General features: G+C 43.2%; 2 protein-coding genes across 12 annotated transcripts in view; one reads left to right on the top strand and one right to left on the bottom strand.

Moving 5' to 3' along the window:
* Window positions 1-15,713, bottom strand: part of KCNJ5 (potassium inwardly rectifying channel subfamily J member 5) — a 244,426-nt gene that overhangs the window by 8,366 nt on the left and 220,347 nt on the right. The window lies entirely within an intron of this gene.
* The window catches only part of ARHGAP32 (Rho GTPase activating protein 32), a 414,799-nt gene that overhangs the window by 357,822 nt on the left and 41,264 nt on the right, over window positions 1-15,713 (top strand). For all 11 annotated transcript variants that reach the window (XM_073320998.1, XM_073320995.1, XM_073320999.1 and 8 more), the window contains one exon: window positions 3,865-4,014. In XM_073320998.1, the coding sequence (XP_073177099.1) occupies window positions 3,865-4,014 (150 nt within the window). The remainder of the gene's footprint in view (window positions 1-3,864; window positions 4,015-15,713) is intronic.

Below are 15,713 nucleotides of genomic sequence, written 5' to 3'. Positions count from 1 at the left end.
AAATAAAGCTCCTTTTGGTGGCTGCAATTTGCATGTGGGAGCACTCAGCATTGTACTGCGTCAGCTCCAATTGCAGTCAGGGGGGCTAACTGCAGCGGGAGCAGAGTTAGGCCAGAACTTTTCAAACACTCACCGTGCAGGTTTCACTATCCGTGAAGCTGAGTGAGAAATAGACATATGGCCCAAAAGGTTTATCACCTGCTCCCATGAGGGTTGGGACCCATGTCTCTCTCTCTGCTGCACAATGCCTGGCATACTGATGGTGCTCCGTAAAGTCCCAGAGAGACTCAGATACTCTGGGGTTGGTAACCAAGATGGACTGAATACAAATCTATCCTGATCCTGGGCTTGTGTGTTAACAGGGTATGTTTAATTTTTTCCTTAAATTAAAAAATAAACTGGCATGGAACCAAAATCACAGTTTAAGGCACTCTTGGTGCTTCAGGTCACAGTTAAATAATACACTTCTAATGGTGGAAGGTGAAGCTGCTGGTTTTGTTGGAGATTTAAGAAGCTGCATATTCAGATCTACTAGTGTTTTGCTGCCATGCCTTTAAAGTCCAGGGAAACTAAACTTAATGCACCTTGCATGTGGATAGTGCGTCTTTGAGAGTTTGTGCTTGTAGCTGGCATAACATCCAAAAGCACGTGCTTCCCAGCACAGGTAGACAGACACGCACTAGCTCTGCTCAAGCTAGTGTGATTAAAATAGCAGTGTTGCCATTGGAGCTCAGGTGGTGGCTTGATCTGGCCACCTTAGTATGTACCATGGGGTCAGGCAGATTTGTCCTTGGGTGACTAGCCCAACCTACCCCCTGTGCCGTCACGACCACGTTGCTGTTTTTATTGCTCTATTGCACCTTCCCAGTGCGGTGTATACCCTCAAGTCTCCAGTTAGAGAGGGAGTGAAGCACAGTAGACCAGCATTCCTTCCCTAACCCCTTGCTGATCTTTGCATGGGAACACCAGTGTTTCACAGAATGCAGCACTCTCACCCAGGAGCCAGAGGTTCAAGGGCTCCCTAACTTCTGCTCCACCCCCTTTTTCCTGGTCCAAAGACCTGAGAACACAGGAAGGATCAGGGTGTGATGAGGATGAGTGGGCATTCTCTGGAGTGAGAGTGGGGAGTAGAGTTACTTCTACTGGATCCCTTATGCCATAGGTAGAGTTTTATTGATAACGGGATATCCTGCCTTAATTCTCTTTACTATTGTGTAATGCTACGTGTGATACACGAGCTGTATAAACCACTCTGACAGGTAACTGGGTTCATCCATCTTCAAAAGGTTTGCAAGGTTTTATAGAGAAAGACAGGAAAGAAAACTCTCTTGCCTCCTTTACTTACTCTTACTCTGAAACCTCTCTTACCTCCTTTACTTCTGTTGCTGCTTTGCTAGTACAGTAGACACCCAAGGCTAAGGGCAGTGTTTACAGTCTCCCAGCCAGGAAACAGCATTGCATCAGCAGCCTGCCAGGCTAGTAGTGGCAAAAATTTGATGTACTTTGGGACCCACTGTGACTTTGGTTCTTATAAATCCTGCTGTAAAAAGTTAGATCATTTGGATACAAAGCTGCAGAGTGTTTTAAGAGCTGCTCCCACATGCAGGCCCAGCTTTGTCGAACTAGTTTTTAAAATTAAGTTAAGGTAGCTTCAGGTTGTATTTGTGCCCCTGAGTCCCCTAACCAGTTTTTGTGGTTTTACAATCACATTTTCCAACTGGTTTTTCTCCCTTGTTGGTGGGTGGAGAAACCGACATAAACAAAAGGACAATCATTGACCAGGCCCCGAGTCTGTTACACAATCGCTAGCAGGGATTCCTGTACCTATGCTGAGTCTTGCTTACTACACAGATGAAACTGTGAAACTGACATGAAAACATAAAAACATAAAAACATCTGATGAAGTGAGCTGTAGCTCACGAAAGCTCATGCTCAAATAAATTGGTTAGTCTCTAAGGTGCCACAAGTACTCCTTTTCTTTTTGCGAATACAGACTAACACGGCTGTTCCTCTGAAACCTGACATGAAATGTTGTCATATGCATTTGGGCCTAGATTTTTGAAGGTATTCAGATGTTATGTTCAGCGTTGCAATGACTGATTTAGGAGAGTAAATACCATTTTCAAAAATGATTTAGGCACTTAGGAGTCTAAATCCCATCAACTTTGCATATGATTTGGTCTCCAAAGTACCTAAATCCTTTTAGAAAATTATATTTAGGCTCCTAAATCAGCTAGATGTTGCAATGCTGAGTGCAGCAGTGCCTAAATATCTTTAAAAATCTGAGCCTAAGTAATTAAATGGGGAAAAAGACACAGAGAAAAATATTTTTTCCCTGATATCTTTTATATATCCTTAATCCTGGGTGTAATTTTAACCATTACAAAGCCGAAAAGAATTTCAGACAGAAATGTGATTTTTTTTTTCCAAGTTGATGCTTGATAATAAAAAGGCTGAATTTTGTCACTGAATGAGTCTAGCTTAGAGGAAAAGAGGCCTGATGCAAAGCCCTAACCCCAACCCTTAAAAATAAAGATTTCCATTGATTTTGAAACGCCTGTGAAGAGTAGAGAGAATACTTCAGTATTCATTGAAATAAAGGGAAAATATGCAGCTGTTTAAAGTGGTTAAAATGTAATGCCCTGTGCCAAGGGTTCTTTTGTTCTGGAATGAGAATTTTCAAGGGAGCTAGTTGGAAGGGAGTGTAAAAGTACCCACCTGCCCAGGGAAGTCCCAAGTCCAAAGCGGTGCAAGAAATTTCAAGCTTGAGTGCGATATCACACAGCAGTAATGGCACTGCGAAGAAAAGCACCTTTGTCATTCTGAGCAAGCAGAAACGGAGGCTCATGTTCCCTTGCTTTGTTCAAGATGACATTACTCTCCTGAATTTTCATGACTGTAGTAACTGTTTTAATGCAGGTAAAATATAGGTCTGGCTGCCTCATTGAGTCACAGGAATGGTAGGAGGCTAATTGCTAACATTGCAGCACAGTGCTGCAAGGACTTTTACAACTTCCTGAAACTGTAAAGGCTCAATGACAAAGCAAGTCCTTTTATGCCTTGTGATTTTTTTAAATAGAACTCCTCTGTTCAAGCTAAATTGCTGTTAAATCATGTCCATAAAGGTACTTTTGTCAGGAAAGCCAGGAGGGTTCTTTTGTGCTACCTCATTGCTTTCGGAGGGAGCTGCGGGAAGAGAGGTTGTCATTACAGAGCATTGTCTTGCTTCCTGACTCAAATGAATGCCAGATCTGCCCTCCCATTGACATGCAGGCTATTTGTGTAGCTCCCGCTTCTCTTCACCCTTAGAAAGGCAGTAACCCGTATGAATCTCCATGGCATTGATTGCAGATTTCACTTCTTAGTGGAATTGGAAGGTCTTAACAAACTGACTTATTTTCCCAACTTGATACAAAGCTCAAGAGAAGCAGCATTATGTAGAAGAATTGAGCAGGACATTGAGAGTCAACACTCGTGGGTTCTGTTCTTGTCTCTGCCACAGACTCAACTTTGTGGCTTTGGGGGGCAAATCACTTGAACTCTGGTTCTTCAGTTTTCTCTTCCGTGAAATTCACCTACCTCCCAAGGAGCTGGATGAAATTTAGTTTACAAATAATACTTAGGGTCCAATCTTCAGCTGTAACTGGAGTGCTCAGCACTACCGAAGTCAGCCTTTTATTCCTGTACTGGCCAAAAATAAAAATCAGAGCCCTTGTATTAACTTTGGAATTGAGCGCATATGCTTGTGTGAATAATCGGCATTGATGTTACTCTGAGCTTCGTGCTCTCAGTAGGACGTATTATGTGTTGTCTTGCCTGGTTACCTGAACCTAAACGTGGGGGTTGGTTTGTTTTATTGTGCAGTGTCAAAAAAACACGGCAAGCTCATCACTTTCCTGCGAACATTCATGAAGTCACGCCCAACGAAACAGAAACTGAAGCAACGCGGGATCCTGAAAGAGAGGGTGTTCGGGTGCGACCTGGGAGAGCATCTCCTCAACTCTGGCCATGATGGTAAGAGAGAAACTCCTGAGTTCCTCATTCACACTGATGCTTGGGGCTTGTTTAAAGGGTGATTTTTATCATAGTGTTTTAGTACCTTCACAGGGAGAAAATATCAGTTCGGTTCCCAAGGACTGTTAAATATAGCAGCTAATGGCAGAACAAGAACCAATGGCTGCAAGTTGAAGTCAGACAAAATCAAATTCGAAATAAGGTGCACATTTTTAACTGAGGGTAAATAGCCACTGGGACAAACTGGCAAGGGGAGCAGTGGATACTTCTACTCTTGAAGTCTTCAGATTATGCCTGGATTCCTTTATGGAAGATATAATTTAGTTGAATGTAAAGTATTGGGCTCAACACAGGAATAAGGCGATGAAGATCCCTGGCCTGTGTTACAGGAGATCAGACTTGATGATGTAATGGTCGCTTCTGACCTTTCAGTCTCTAAATCCGTGGGACCTGATTCTCTTTTCGTGCGTGTGTACATGAGGAGTAACCCCACTGGAGTCAGTGGAGTTGCACTGTTATGAATGAGATAAAAACTAGGCTCAGAGTTATTGCAGTTTATTTGTTCATGGCAATGTCCCTGATGTGCTAGACACTTTCCAGCAAGGACAGTCCTTGTCACAAGAAACTCACAGTCTAAGGAGACACAAACAAGTAAACAGAGGATGGGGAAGGGTAACACCAAACAGATTGTTTTTATACAAGTCAGAATCCCTATAGGCAAATGGTAGAGAGGGTTAGGAAATGGGAAATTAGAACATCACAGGCGTTAGAAATCAGATACATTGTAATGCCACTTATTCTTTCCAAGTCTATCAATATTTCTATCCATTATCTTTACATGATTCCAGCTCAGTCTGCAAACTGGGGTCTTTCTATCTGCCTTTCCCACTGCTCCCATAAAATACACAATGTACAGGAACTAGCTGGATTTTACTTTAGAATTTTGCTTTCCTCGAGTCCGTGACAAGCCCATTGCTCCTCCCTTGTCTCCTCAACAGCTACTAAAACAAAGTGTCAGGGAAGGGGTGTCCAGGCCAGGAAAAAGCTACACCTACTATTTCTCTTCTTAGGTTTGTTTGATATGATCTGCTCTCTCATCTCACAGTGACACCTCTGATCAGAGGCTGGTGAATCAGGGAGGCTCCAGAACTGCTAAGTACCAAGCTAGAGAGGGAGAGCTATTCAAACCAATTCTTTCACAGTTCAGCAGTAGTTGGAAGTCGTTCACATATACAGCCCCTTCTGGTGATGTCTGTTTAGGAAAGCAGCAGACCAGTATGTAGCAGAGCAGCCAGAGTACCAAGCAGTTAAGGGCATCAAGAAGGTAGAAAGGGATACAGCATCACTTCCAGCTATGTCAGTTTTTGTTTCCTTCATATTTTTCCTCTTGCCTAACCAAATAGATTGTGAATCTGGGCAAGTGGCTGACATCATATGTCAAAGTCCATACTGTCATGTCTTACAGCTTTTGCCTTGAGGATGAAGGACAAGGGGGCAGGGAAGAGGGGTTTCTTCGCTGAGTTTACACCAGTAGTATTTTAGACTCCTTGCTCATACAGATGGCTTGAAGGGTAGGGGCTGGTGGAGGGCAAGCGATGTGTTGCCTTAAATGATTCCATTTGGGGAACAGCAGGGTTTAATCTTGTCGCTGACTTTAAGTATTTTACTGCCCGTTTTGGTGGACAGCATCGAACTGTTCTTGTGAAATCAGGACTGTGCCAAAGCTCATTGGTTTGTTAATTAGAGCCAGTGAAGGTCGATATAACTGGGGCTGGAAAAGTCTGAGAGAGCCAGAAACTGGATGGTTTGGAAGCAGAAGTGGTACTAATGTCCCATTTAAGAAATGGATCCAGGATGGCTAGTTTACGCCACCTTGTTGCTGTAGAATATTTTGTTTTATCTCCAAGTGGGAGAAATCAAGGCGATCAAAAGGCATGCAGAGAGAGTGAGCTCGTGACTGGGCAAAGCAGGAATTCTGTTTAATCCCCAAAGCCCCCTCTTGTTCCCTTGAGTTGAGCAAGACTGGAGATGATTTATTAAGGTTCATAAGAGACAAGGGGCAGATCCTCAGCTAGAGTAAATTGTCAGAGCTCCAGTGATGGTTCATCTGTGAGCATTGACACCATCTGAGGACCTGCCCCCTAGTTTTTGAACCCCCTCCCCACGGCACACTCCTCCATGATTATGTCTGTGCTTCATTCGTGAGGTCTCTTCATCTGTGCAGTTTCCAGTTCTTTTCAGCCTTGACTTAATGACTCTTTCACAACTCCCCGGAGCAAAGCAGATCCAATCTGAATGTTGCTAACAGGGGCAGATCTCCATTTCTCACAACAGGGTTGATTTTTTTCTGTGTGATTCAGCTCCCTGACCCATATTCCAAATGAGGTAGTTCTAAGGATTAGTTTTGCAGAGACATTTTTGCGTTCTGGTGAATCAAACTATGCGTACGCAGACAGCATTTTAAGTACCCCTCATTCTGAAGCGTTAGATAGCTTGGTCTCAGAGAAAATTGTTAAGCAGAACAGGTTGATCTGCTTAAAGGGGAATTGAGATATCACATGAGAACCTAGATGAGTTAGATAGAGAGTGGGTACAATAATATCCTTTCATCTGTGAGATCAGACAATAGCTCAAAAATGTTTTCAGAGTAGCTGCTACCATGCAGTACTTCATACGTGCATCAGTTTTAGCTGATGAAACAGCAAGGGACTTGTTTACATTCAGAAAGCATTTGATGGTGTGACGGTGATCGAGATTCACAGAAAAAAATATCATTTTGTTAAATTAATAATAAATGTTGACACTTTGCTACCCAATAACCAAAAGCGTCTGCATGGCTTAAGCAAAACGTTTTGGGACAAAATGTCTTCAAAACAGGCAACAGCACATTCACATGCTCTCGAGAAGTGCAGAACTGAGCTGTTGTGCTCCGCGTGTTGAGAACTGTTGAGTCGCTGCTGCTCAGCTGACGAGGCCTTGCCTTTCAAGAATTTATCTTGGGACAATCTGAGTAGTTCCAATCCCATGCCTCTGAGATGCTGCAGGCTGCCCTTCATATAGATGGGTCCTATTTTATTTACAACACCCAGAAATGTGCTAAATGCTTTGTAGTGCAAGGAAAAGTTAAATTGGCAATCTGCTGTCCTGATCCTGCAAACACTTGAGTTACTTTCCTCATGTAAGTAGTTCCTTTGAATCCAATAAGACTGCTTACATAATTAAGTGTAAGTATTTGCAGTACTGGGCCTTAGTTTTTTGACATGGGATGATGAGTGAGAATAACAGACAGACAAAGATGAGCAAAGGGTAAGGAAGGATGACGGTTGCAATAGGTTACTTGATTTAGGGAATGGTCACATCTTGATGGTGTGCATACTTAGTGTTTTAAGCTTTAATAAGTTTTAATACTAAACAGGTAAACTTTGGTATATATTGAGCATAGCCAGTGCAGATGGTTGTGTTTTTATTAATGAAGGTCTAGAGTACAACCGGTACAGGGTAATGGTGGTATAAAGCATTTATATAGTGCCATCAATCTGTAAAGGAGTTTGCAAACATAGGTGAAACACGTTGCCTGCCACAAAGAGTTTACAATCCAAATGAGGCAAAGAAAAGAGTGGAAGTGTGGTTCGGTGGATAGGGCACTGGACAAAGAGTCAGAAGACCTGGGTTCTGTTCCCAGGTCTTTGCTATAATGTTTGGCAAGTCTTTTCATTTCTCTGCCTCAGTTTCCTCTCTCTTTGTTTAATTATACTTACCTTCTTTGATAAATTGGTTTGAGATCTACAACGAAAAAGTACTGTGTAAGAAGAGTTAAACATCTTATTATTAGACAAGTCATAGGACAACAGACCAGCTGTGGAATGACCAGAGTTATCTACTCACAAATTCGTGGTCCCATGTACACCTTAAGAATACCTGGAAGAATGTACACTTCCATGTATAGTGGAAGAATACCTGTCTGTCTACCATCTCTACATTTAAGAGCAGCAATGATGCTTTAGCAGATATCCCTAGATTTAGAGCACGGAGTTCTCAAAAGAGAGCTCTTGAGTCTGCCAGTTTTTCTTGTTGGCATGACAGAACCTGTGTCTTTCACCCTTCATGGCATAATCCATCTATTTACTCTGACTTCTTTTTAAGGGAGGTATCTGTGCAGCGAGTGTATGTTGCAATTGGGTGGAGTCAGTATTTGGTGGTTGTTGTTGACTTTATTTGGTATATGGCTGCAATTTGTTGTTGTATAATTGGGTTTGGGCCAGCAGGTTACGCTGCACACTATTTGCGGGGGGAGAAGAGGAGAGAAATAAAAATATAATGTTTGTAATAGAGGCAACAGAGGAATATTTTAATATTGAAACAATTCTGTACCCCCTGAATGACAAATGAATGCTCGTAATTGTATGGGAGACAGTGTCCTGTTTATCTATTTTATGTTAGCACTAGACGGGTCAACCAGTATTAGGGCTCCTTTATGGTAGGTGCTGTACATAAAGTTAGTGAGAGACAGCCCCTGCTCCAAAGTGCTTATCTAACTAAATAGGCAAGAAAGACAAAAGGTGGGAGATTAACATAATTTGTTGGGGAAGAGTCAACATGGTTTTTGTAAAGGGAAATCATGCCTCACCAGTCTACTACAATTCTTTGAGGGGGTCAACAAGCATGTGGACCAAGGGGGTTTAGATTTCAGAAAGCCTTTGACAAGGTCCCTCACCAAAGGCTATTAAGCAAAGTAAGCTGTCATAGGATAAGAGGGAAGGTCCTCTCATGGATTGGTAACTGGTTAAAAGATAGGAAACAGAGAGTAGGAATAAATAGTCAGCTCTCAGAATGGAGAGAGGTGGTATCCCCAGGGGTCTGTACTGGGCCCAGTCCTATTCAACATATTCATAAATGATCTGGAAAAAGGGGTAAACAGTGAGGTGGCAAAATTTGCAGATGATACAAAACTACTCAAGATAGTTAAGTCCCAGGCAGACTGCGAAGAGCTACAAAGGAATCTCACAAAACTGGGTGGCTGGGCAACAAAATGGCAGATGAAATTCAAATGCAAAGTAATGCACACTGGAAAACATAATCCCAACTATACATATAAAATGATGAGGTCTAAATTAGTTGTTACCACTCAAGAAAGAGATCTTGGAGTCATTGTGGAGAGTTCTCTGAAAACGTCCACTCAATGTGCAGCGGCAGTCAAAAAGGCAAACAGAATGTTGGGAATCATTAAGAAAGGGATAGATAATAAGACAGAAAATATCATATTGCCTCTATATACATCCATGGTACGCCCACATCCATGGTACACCTCACTGCTGTAGCTCACAAAAGCTTATGCTCAAATAAATTAGTTAGTCTCTAAGGTGCCACAAGTCCTCCTTTTCTTTTTGCGAATACAGACTAACATGGCTGCTACTCTGAAACCTGTAAAAATGATTAGGGGTATGGAATGGCTTCCGTATGAGGAGAGATTAATAAGATTGGGACTTTTCAGCTTGGAAAAGAGATGACTAAGTGGGATATGGTAGAGGTCTATAAAATCATGACTGTTGTGGAGAAAGTAAATAAGGAAGTGTTATTTACTCCTTCTTATAACACAAGAACTAGGGATCACCAAATGAAATTAATAGGCAGCAGATTTAAAACAAACAAAAGGAAGTATTTCTTCACACAACCCACAGTCAATCTGTGGAACTCTTTGTCAGAGGATGTTGTGAAGGCCAAGACTATAACAGGGTTCAAAAAAGAACTAGATAAATTAATAGAGGATAGGTCCATCAATGGTTATTATCCAGAATGGGGAGGAATGGTGTCCATAGCCTCTGTTTGCCAGAAGGTGGGAATGGGTGATGGGATGGATCACTTGAGGATTACCTGCTCTGTTCATTCCCCCTGGGGCACCTGGCATTGGCCACTGTTGGAAGACAGGATGCTGGGCTAGATGGACCTTTGGTCTGAGGCAGTATGGCTGTTCTTATGGGAGATGGGAGCTATTATTATACTCATTTTGCGGATGTGGATCTGAGGTGTGGAGGGATTAAGGTTAACATTTTCAAAAACACTTAAATCCCATTTTCAAAAGACACACTTAGGAGCCCAAGGAAATCTCTTTGAAAGTCAGTGGGACTTAGGCTCCTAAATGATCTGCCCGAGGTCACACAGGAAGTCTGGGCAGATTCTGGAATTGAACCCACATCTCCTAAATCCAGTGTTTTAGCCCTAAGATCATCCTTCCCATCACTGTTAAGAATCCAGCATCAACATTTTCTAAATAAAGGTTTCTGCCCCTTTAAAATGCAGAGCAAGGTCTTATGTGGGTGGTAGCAGTGATGTAAGGTGTACAATTTATTGAGCATTTCATATGCTCAATGTGCATTACAAACATTAAGTAGTAAGTCCTCACAACATCCCAGGTAGCATTTCTCCCATTTACTAGTACGGAAACTGAGTCGGAGATTAAGTAACTTGTCCCATGCTATACAGTAAGCAAGTGGAAGAGTGAAGAATCCAGGCCTTCCAACTCCCATTGCTGTGCTCTAAACTCTAGCCCATGCTGCTGCTTTGTGCATACAGACCTGAATATGTCTCAGTGAACCAGCTGCAGCTAATATCTGTCAGTGGTTTCCACTTGTGATACTAGATTATGATGATACACACATTTCATACAGATACAAGGGCCATCTCCTCTCTGTCCTTTCTCTCTCTCTCTAACTTCAGCTGTCAACGTTAAAGATTTGGGGGCTGTTGAGTTCAAGGTTTCTGTTTCAGGTTTATCTCTACAAATAATGAATGTGTAAACATCCTCTTGAGGTATATTGGTTTTTATTGTGCGGCTCAATTCAATTATGGTCACTTCCATGCCTGTGGGATGTGTGCCTCCATTTAATTTTAGTGTGCGACTACTGTAACTTTTAAATACCTTTCCCCACTGATGAAGTCATTTGGAAGCAGCCCAAGCTTGTTAGGGAGTAGTTCTTTTTTCATCAGGCGGGAGAGATATCCAATTTGTTCTGCTCTGCTGACATCTGCCATGCTGCTGTATTTTATGGAGTGGCAACTCGCAGCACTCTTAGTATAGTCCCTGATAAGGGAAGCATTTTAGTTCTTCCCATTATGGCACAGGTAGGGATGGAAGCAAAGCGTGTCTTTCCAAAAGCACACCTGCCACGCTCCTCTCCAAATGTAAAGAATCCTATTTACAAGGGATTCAGGAGTGAATTCAAGGGATTCAAGAGTGAGTTCAGGAGAGGAGGTTGGGTATGTCATGCATTGCAATGCCTATGCAACATACTCATTTGCTCTTAAGGAGAATTAGGGTATGTCTACACAGTCAACGTTAAAGTGCTGTAATAAAACCACCTCTGCGAGGGGAACAGCTACCAGCGCTGGGAGCCATGCCACTTTACAGCACTGAAACTTGGATCACTTAAGGGGGTGTTTTTTCACACCCCTGAGTGAAGAAAGTTTCAGCGCTGTAAGTGGCAGTGTAGACAAGGCCTTAGACATGAAACTTCCTGTGTGAATCCTGAAAATGATTGTAAATGTGGAGAGCTCACCACTCTGTGCATCAGTTTTCCCAGCTGTAGAATGGGGATAACGATCCTGACGTCATTCATAAAGTGCTTTGAAAACTAAAACTGAAAAGTGCTCTAGAGGAGCTAGATATTTTTGTTGTTTATTTTATTATTAAATATGGATGCAAGGTTATGAACAGTTTGTGTGTGTCTAAATGGGCAGAACACTTTTGGAATGTGGCAGTGATGCGTTATTAACAATAATAAATACTCTTCTTGGAGTAGTGTCCCTGTGGGTGCTCCATTTCAGGGGCATATGTGCCCTGCACCTTTGATCAGAGATTTTTGGTAGTAGTGCCCATTCAGTCCATGCAGGTACCCTACACATTCTCGAACCCTGGACTGAGGCTAGATACGGCTGCATGGGCGACCGTCCGTAGTTCCTTCTCGACTGCCTTCAGCCAGAGACAGAGTTTAATGTATGCCAGTTTTTCTCTTTAGAGTTAGAATATAGTATATGGAGTTAGTTCTTTAGTTAGTTTATAAGATTCCTATTACTTTATAGTTGCTGGAACCGCTGATCCTGTTTTCTTTAAAAAAAGAAAAGAAAAAAATATTGTTTTCCCCCATTATTGTGGGGGTCAGAAGCAATTTTTTTCTTGTCTCTGGGTTGCTGAGGCCCTGTATTTTAATAGGTGCGTCTCCTGTTGAGCAATAGGAATAGGAATTCTGTGTGTTCATTGCTTGGAAAACTTGCATATGCGAAGCAAGTGTAAGATTTGCACTTCTTTTAAGGGAAGATCCTGAAAAACAGGGAAATTAAATATAGGTTATTAATGAAGGAGCAAGCCTTAAAACTGGCTTTGGACCCAGATGCCGAGAACCCCCTCAAACAGGTACCTACTACTTCTGTTAGTTCCCTGTCTACATCAAGATCATGGTCACAGAGAGCTACAGGTGAAGACAGTGTCAAGACCCTGGTCTCTGACACTCTCCATGAATGAGGTACCTGTAACCACTCCTTCGGTACCAAGGGCTTCCCACTCAAAGACCAAGGAAGGGGATCAGAGGATCAGAATAGAGAGTTCCTCCTCAAAGACGATTCAGTCACTGGAGACATCAAGCCCGATAGGAGTGCTATTGATGCTCCAAGTTCTTCAGGTACTGTGAAGCACTCTGAGACTTCACCTAAGTCCCATGCCTCAGCAGTAAAGGGCACACGACTGAAGATTACTTTTATGACTACCATCAGAGCCCATGGTAGCGAGAGAGCAGCCTCACTGGAATCTGCGGTACCATTGATACCATCATCAGCACCCCGGACAGCAACATCGGGAACCACAGTGCCTTTATGAAGGTCTGTTGTGTTCCCAGTACCACAGGAGTTCTGGTATCCTAAAGACCTCATGGTCCCGAATGAGCCTGAGTCTCCCCCCTTTGCAACCTCCAGACGCCTCTCTGAACCGAGATCTGCAGGGTTACTGAATGCACGTATTGTAGTGAGATCCACTACTTCCTGAGCCTCTACAGGGAAGGATTGTCGTCACCTGTACAATATGGAGGGAGGTGGTAGAATCTTCTTCCTTAGAAGTTTTTAAGGTCAGGCTTGACAAAGCCCTGGCTAGAATGATTTAATTGGGGATTGGTCCTGCTTTGAGCAGGGGTTGGACTAAATGACCTCCTGAGGTCCCTTCCAACCCTGATATTCTATGATTCTATGATCCTATGTGAGGGAGCATTCGGAGTAAGACTCAGAACTGTCAGTTCAAGGCTCTCTAGTTTACTTTAGGAGACATTATTCCCTTTTGCAGATCCAAGGAAGGCAGGATACAAGATCCCTTCTTGTTAATACCTGGGAGAATCAACAATGTCTGCCCCCTTCCCTCCCCGCCCCCCCGCCTCCAACGCCTTAGAGTCCTCCTCATTGGTCTTCAGTGGCCTCATGGGCAGTGTACCACCAGCAGTTTTGAGGGCCCTGATTCAGTTTCATAAGGAACTTAGAAGACCTCTTCTTCGGCAGCTTTGATCCCTCCCCTCCACGCCGAATCAGTAGAGGAGACCTTTGAGGAGCAAGAGGTGAGGGCCGACAAGAAGGTCAACCCCTTCCCTCCCCCCTTACAAATATTGCTTCTTCATAGCCTGATGAGGCAGTAATGCCATCATTAGCTGATGACTTTTGGTAGTTCCAGGCTCTGAAGAAGTGGGTCGCGGACACAGTTCAGATTCCTCTGAAGAAGTCCGGGTTTCCCATCCTGGACATATTGCATACTTCTGCTTCAGCACTGTTGGCACTGCCAATTAATGAAGCTCTTGTTGAGCCAGCCAAGACCATGTGGCAAATGCCAGCAGCGGGACCCCCTGCATGTCAGTGTTCCAATAAAAAAAAAAAAAAACCTTGTCCCAGACAGAGATTGAGTTTTTGTTTTCATACCTGGCACCAAATTCTTTGCTTGTGGACACAGTTAATAAAAGGGGGAGATGGCATATTTGTAAAGCTACCCCATGTAACAAGGACCAGAAGTAACTGAACCTTTTGGGTCGTAAAAGCTACTCTTCAGCAACATTTACAGTTCAGGATTACGAATCATCAGGCACTGATGTCAGAATGTGACTACCTGAATTATGAGAAGTTTAATGCTTTTATTGGCCATTTATCACAGGAACGTCGAGATCAATTTAGTATCATAATAAAGGAGGTCACCTCTTGATGAAGACATCTTTGCAGGCTTCACTTGATGTGTCTGACACTGCAGCCAGGTCTATTTCTGCCACAATAGCAATGAGATGAGCTTCCTGGCTTCAGTTGTCTGGTTTCCCCCAGGAGGTTCAATCAACCATTGAGGACTTACCATTTAATGGCACACTCTGCACAGACGACTCACTTCGTGTCTTAAAGGATTTTAGGGCTACACTTAGATCCTTGGGGATATATATCCCTGCAAATAAAAGGAAATTCAGCAGTTCTTTGTCAGCACAAAGAGTCCTTCCTGCTCAATTTTCCACCTTCTGTAGACCATCTGAACTGCCTGTTAAGTGGTCGACATTTTTATAAAAAGAAGACTACTATCTCGACTGCTTTATCCCAGTTGCCATCGTCTTCCAAACACCAGTTTTGATGGTTTGGTCAAGCGTGAGTTTCTGAATTCAACGATGGTCAAGGCTTATCTCCCTTCTGACAGGTTTCTCGCTCTAAAGAACCTTTTCCAAAGAATGCTGCTCAGTCCTCAAGTGCTAGCAAGGCCATGTCTGCACCGAAGATGGCAACTTGCATTTTTGTAACACAGAAGGCCAGGTTATCGATATCTCCAGATGTGGCCAAGGATAGTTTACGTGTCCAACAAACAGGTTTCTTTACTCACCTGGGTCCTATAGTCACTCACCTGGTGAAGGGACTTGCTGGGTTTGTGGGGGAATCCTGTTCACCCAGAATACCCCTAGAGCCATAACAATGCACACTTCTCTCTTGGGATGTAGAGCACATTTGGGTCCTCACGCAGCCCAAGGCAAATGGTCACAACAAAACAATGCCTGCACATCAGTCTGCTAGAACTGAGGGCAGTCATAAATGCTGGCCTTCGCTTTCTTCCCCTAATCAAAAACAAGTAAATCAAGTTCATGAGGGACAATTTAGCTTGTACGTATTATATCAGTCATCAGGGAGGAGCGTGTTCCCCCTTGCACTGCACTGCAAAAATAAAGTTTTGGAATTGGTGCATAGCCAACCAGATAATCATTTCGGGTTCTTACCTTCCAGGTTTACAAAACACCATGGCAGATGACCTCAGCAGACATTTTTCCTTAAATTACAAATAGGAATTGGAGTCTTGAGTCCTCTAAAACATATTCCCAGCTTGGGGGTTTCCAGAGGTCGAACTTTTCACCACTGCAGCCAACACAAAGTGCAGAAAATTTTCCTCTCATAGGATCCAACCCTCAATCTCTAGGACAGTGGTTCTCAAACTTCATTGCACTGCAACCCCCTTCTGACAACAAAAATTACTACATGACCCTGGGAGGTGGGACTGAAGCCTGAGCCGCAGCTTCAGCCCCAGTTGGGAGGGGCTCGAGCTTCAGTCCCGGGCCCCAGCAAGTCTAACACCAGCCCTGGCAACCCCATTAAAATGGGGTCACAACCCACTTTGGGGTCATGACCCACAGTTTGAGAACTGGATGCCTTTCTCATTACAT

This window comes from Lepidochelys kempii, chromosome 22 (genome assembly GCF_965140265.1).
Source record: "Lepidochelys kempii isolate rLepKem1 chromosome 22, rLepKem1.hap2, whole genome shotgun sequence".
Taxonomy (NCBI): Eukaryota; Metazoa; Chordata; order Testudines; family Cheloniidae; genus Lepidochelys; species Lepidochelys kempii.
Note: the sequence above shows the minus strand (reverse complement) of the source record. Positions and strands in the feature narration are given on the sequence as shown.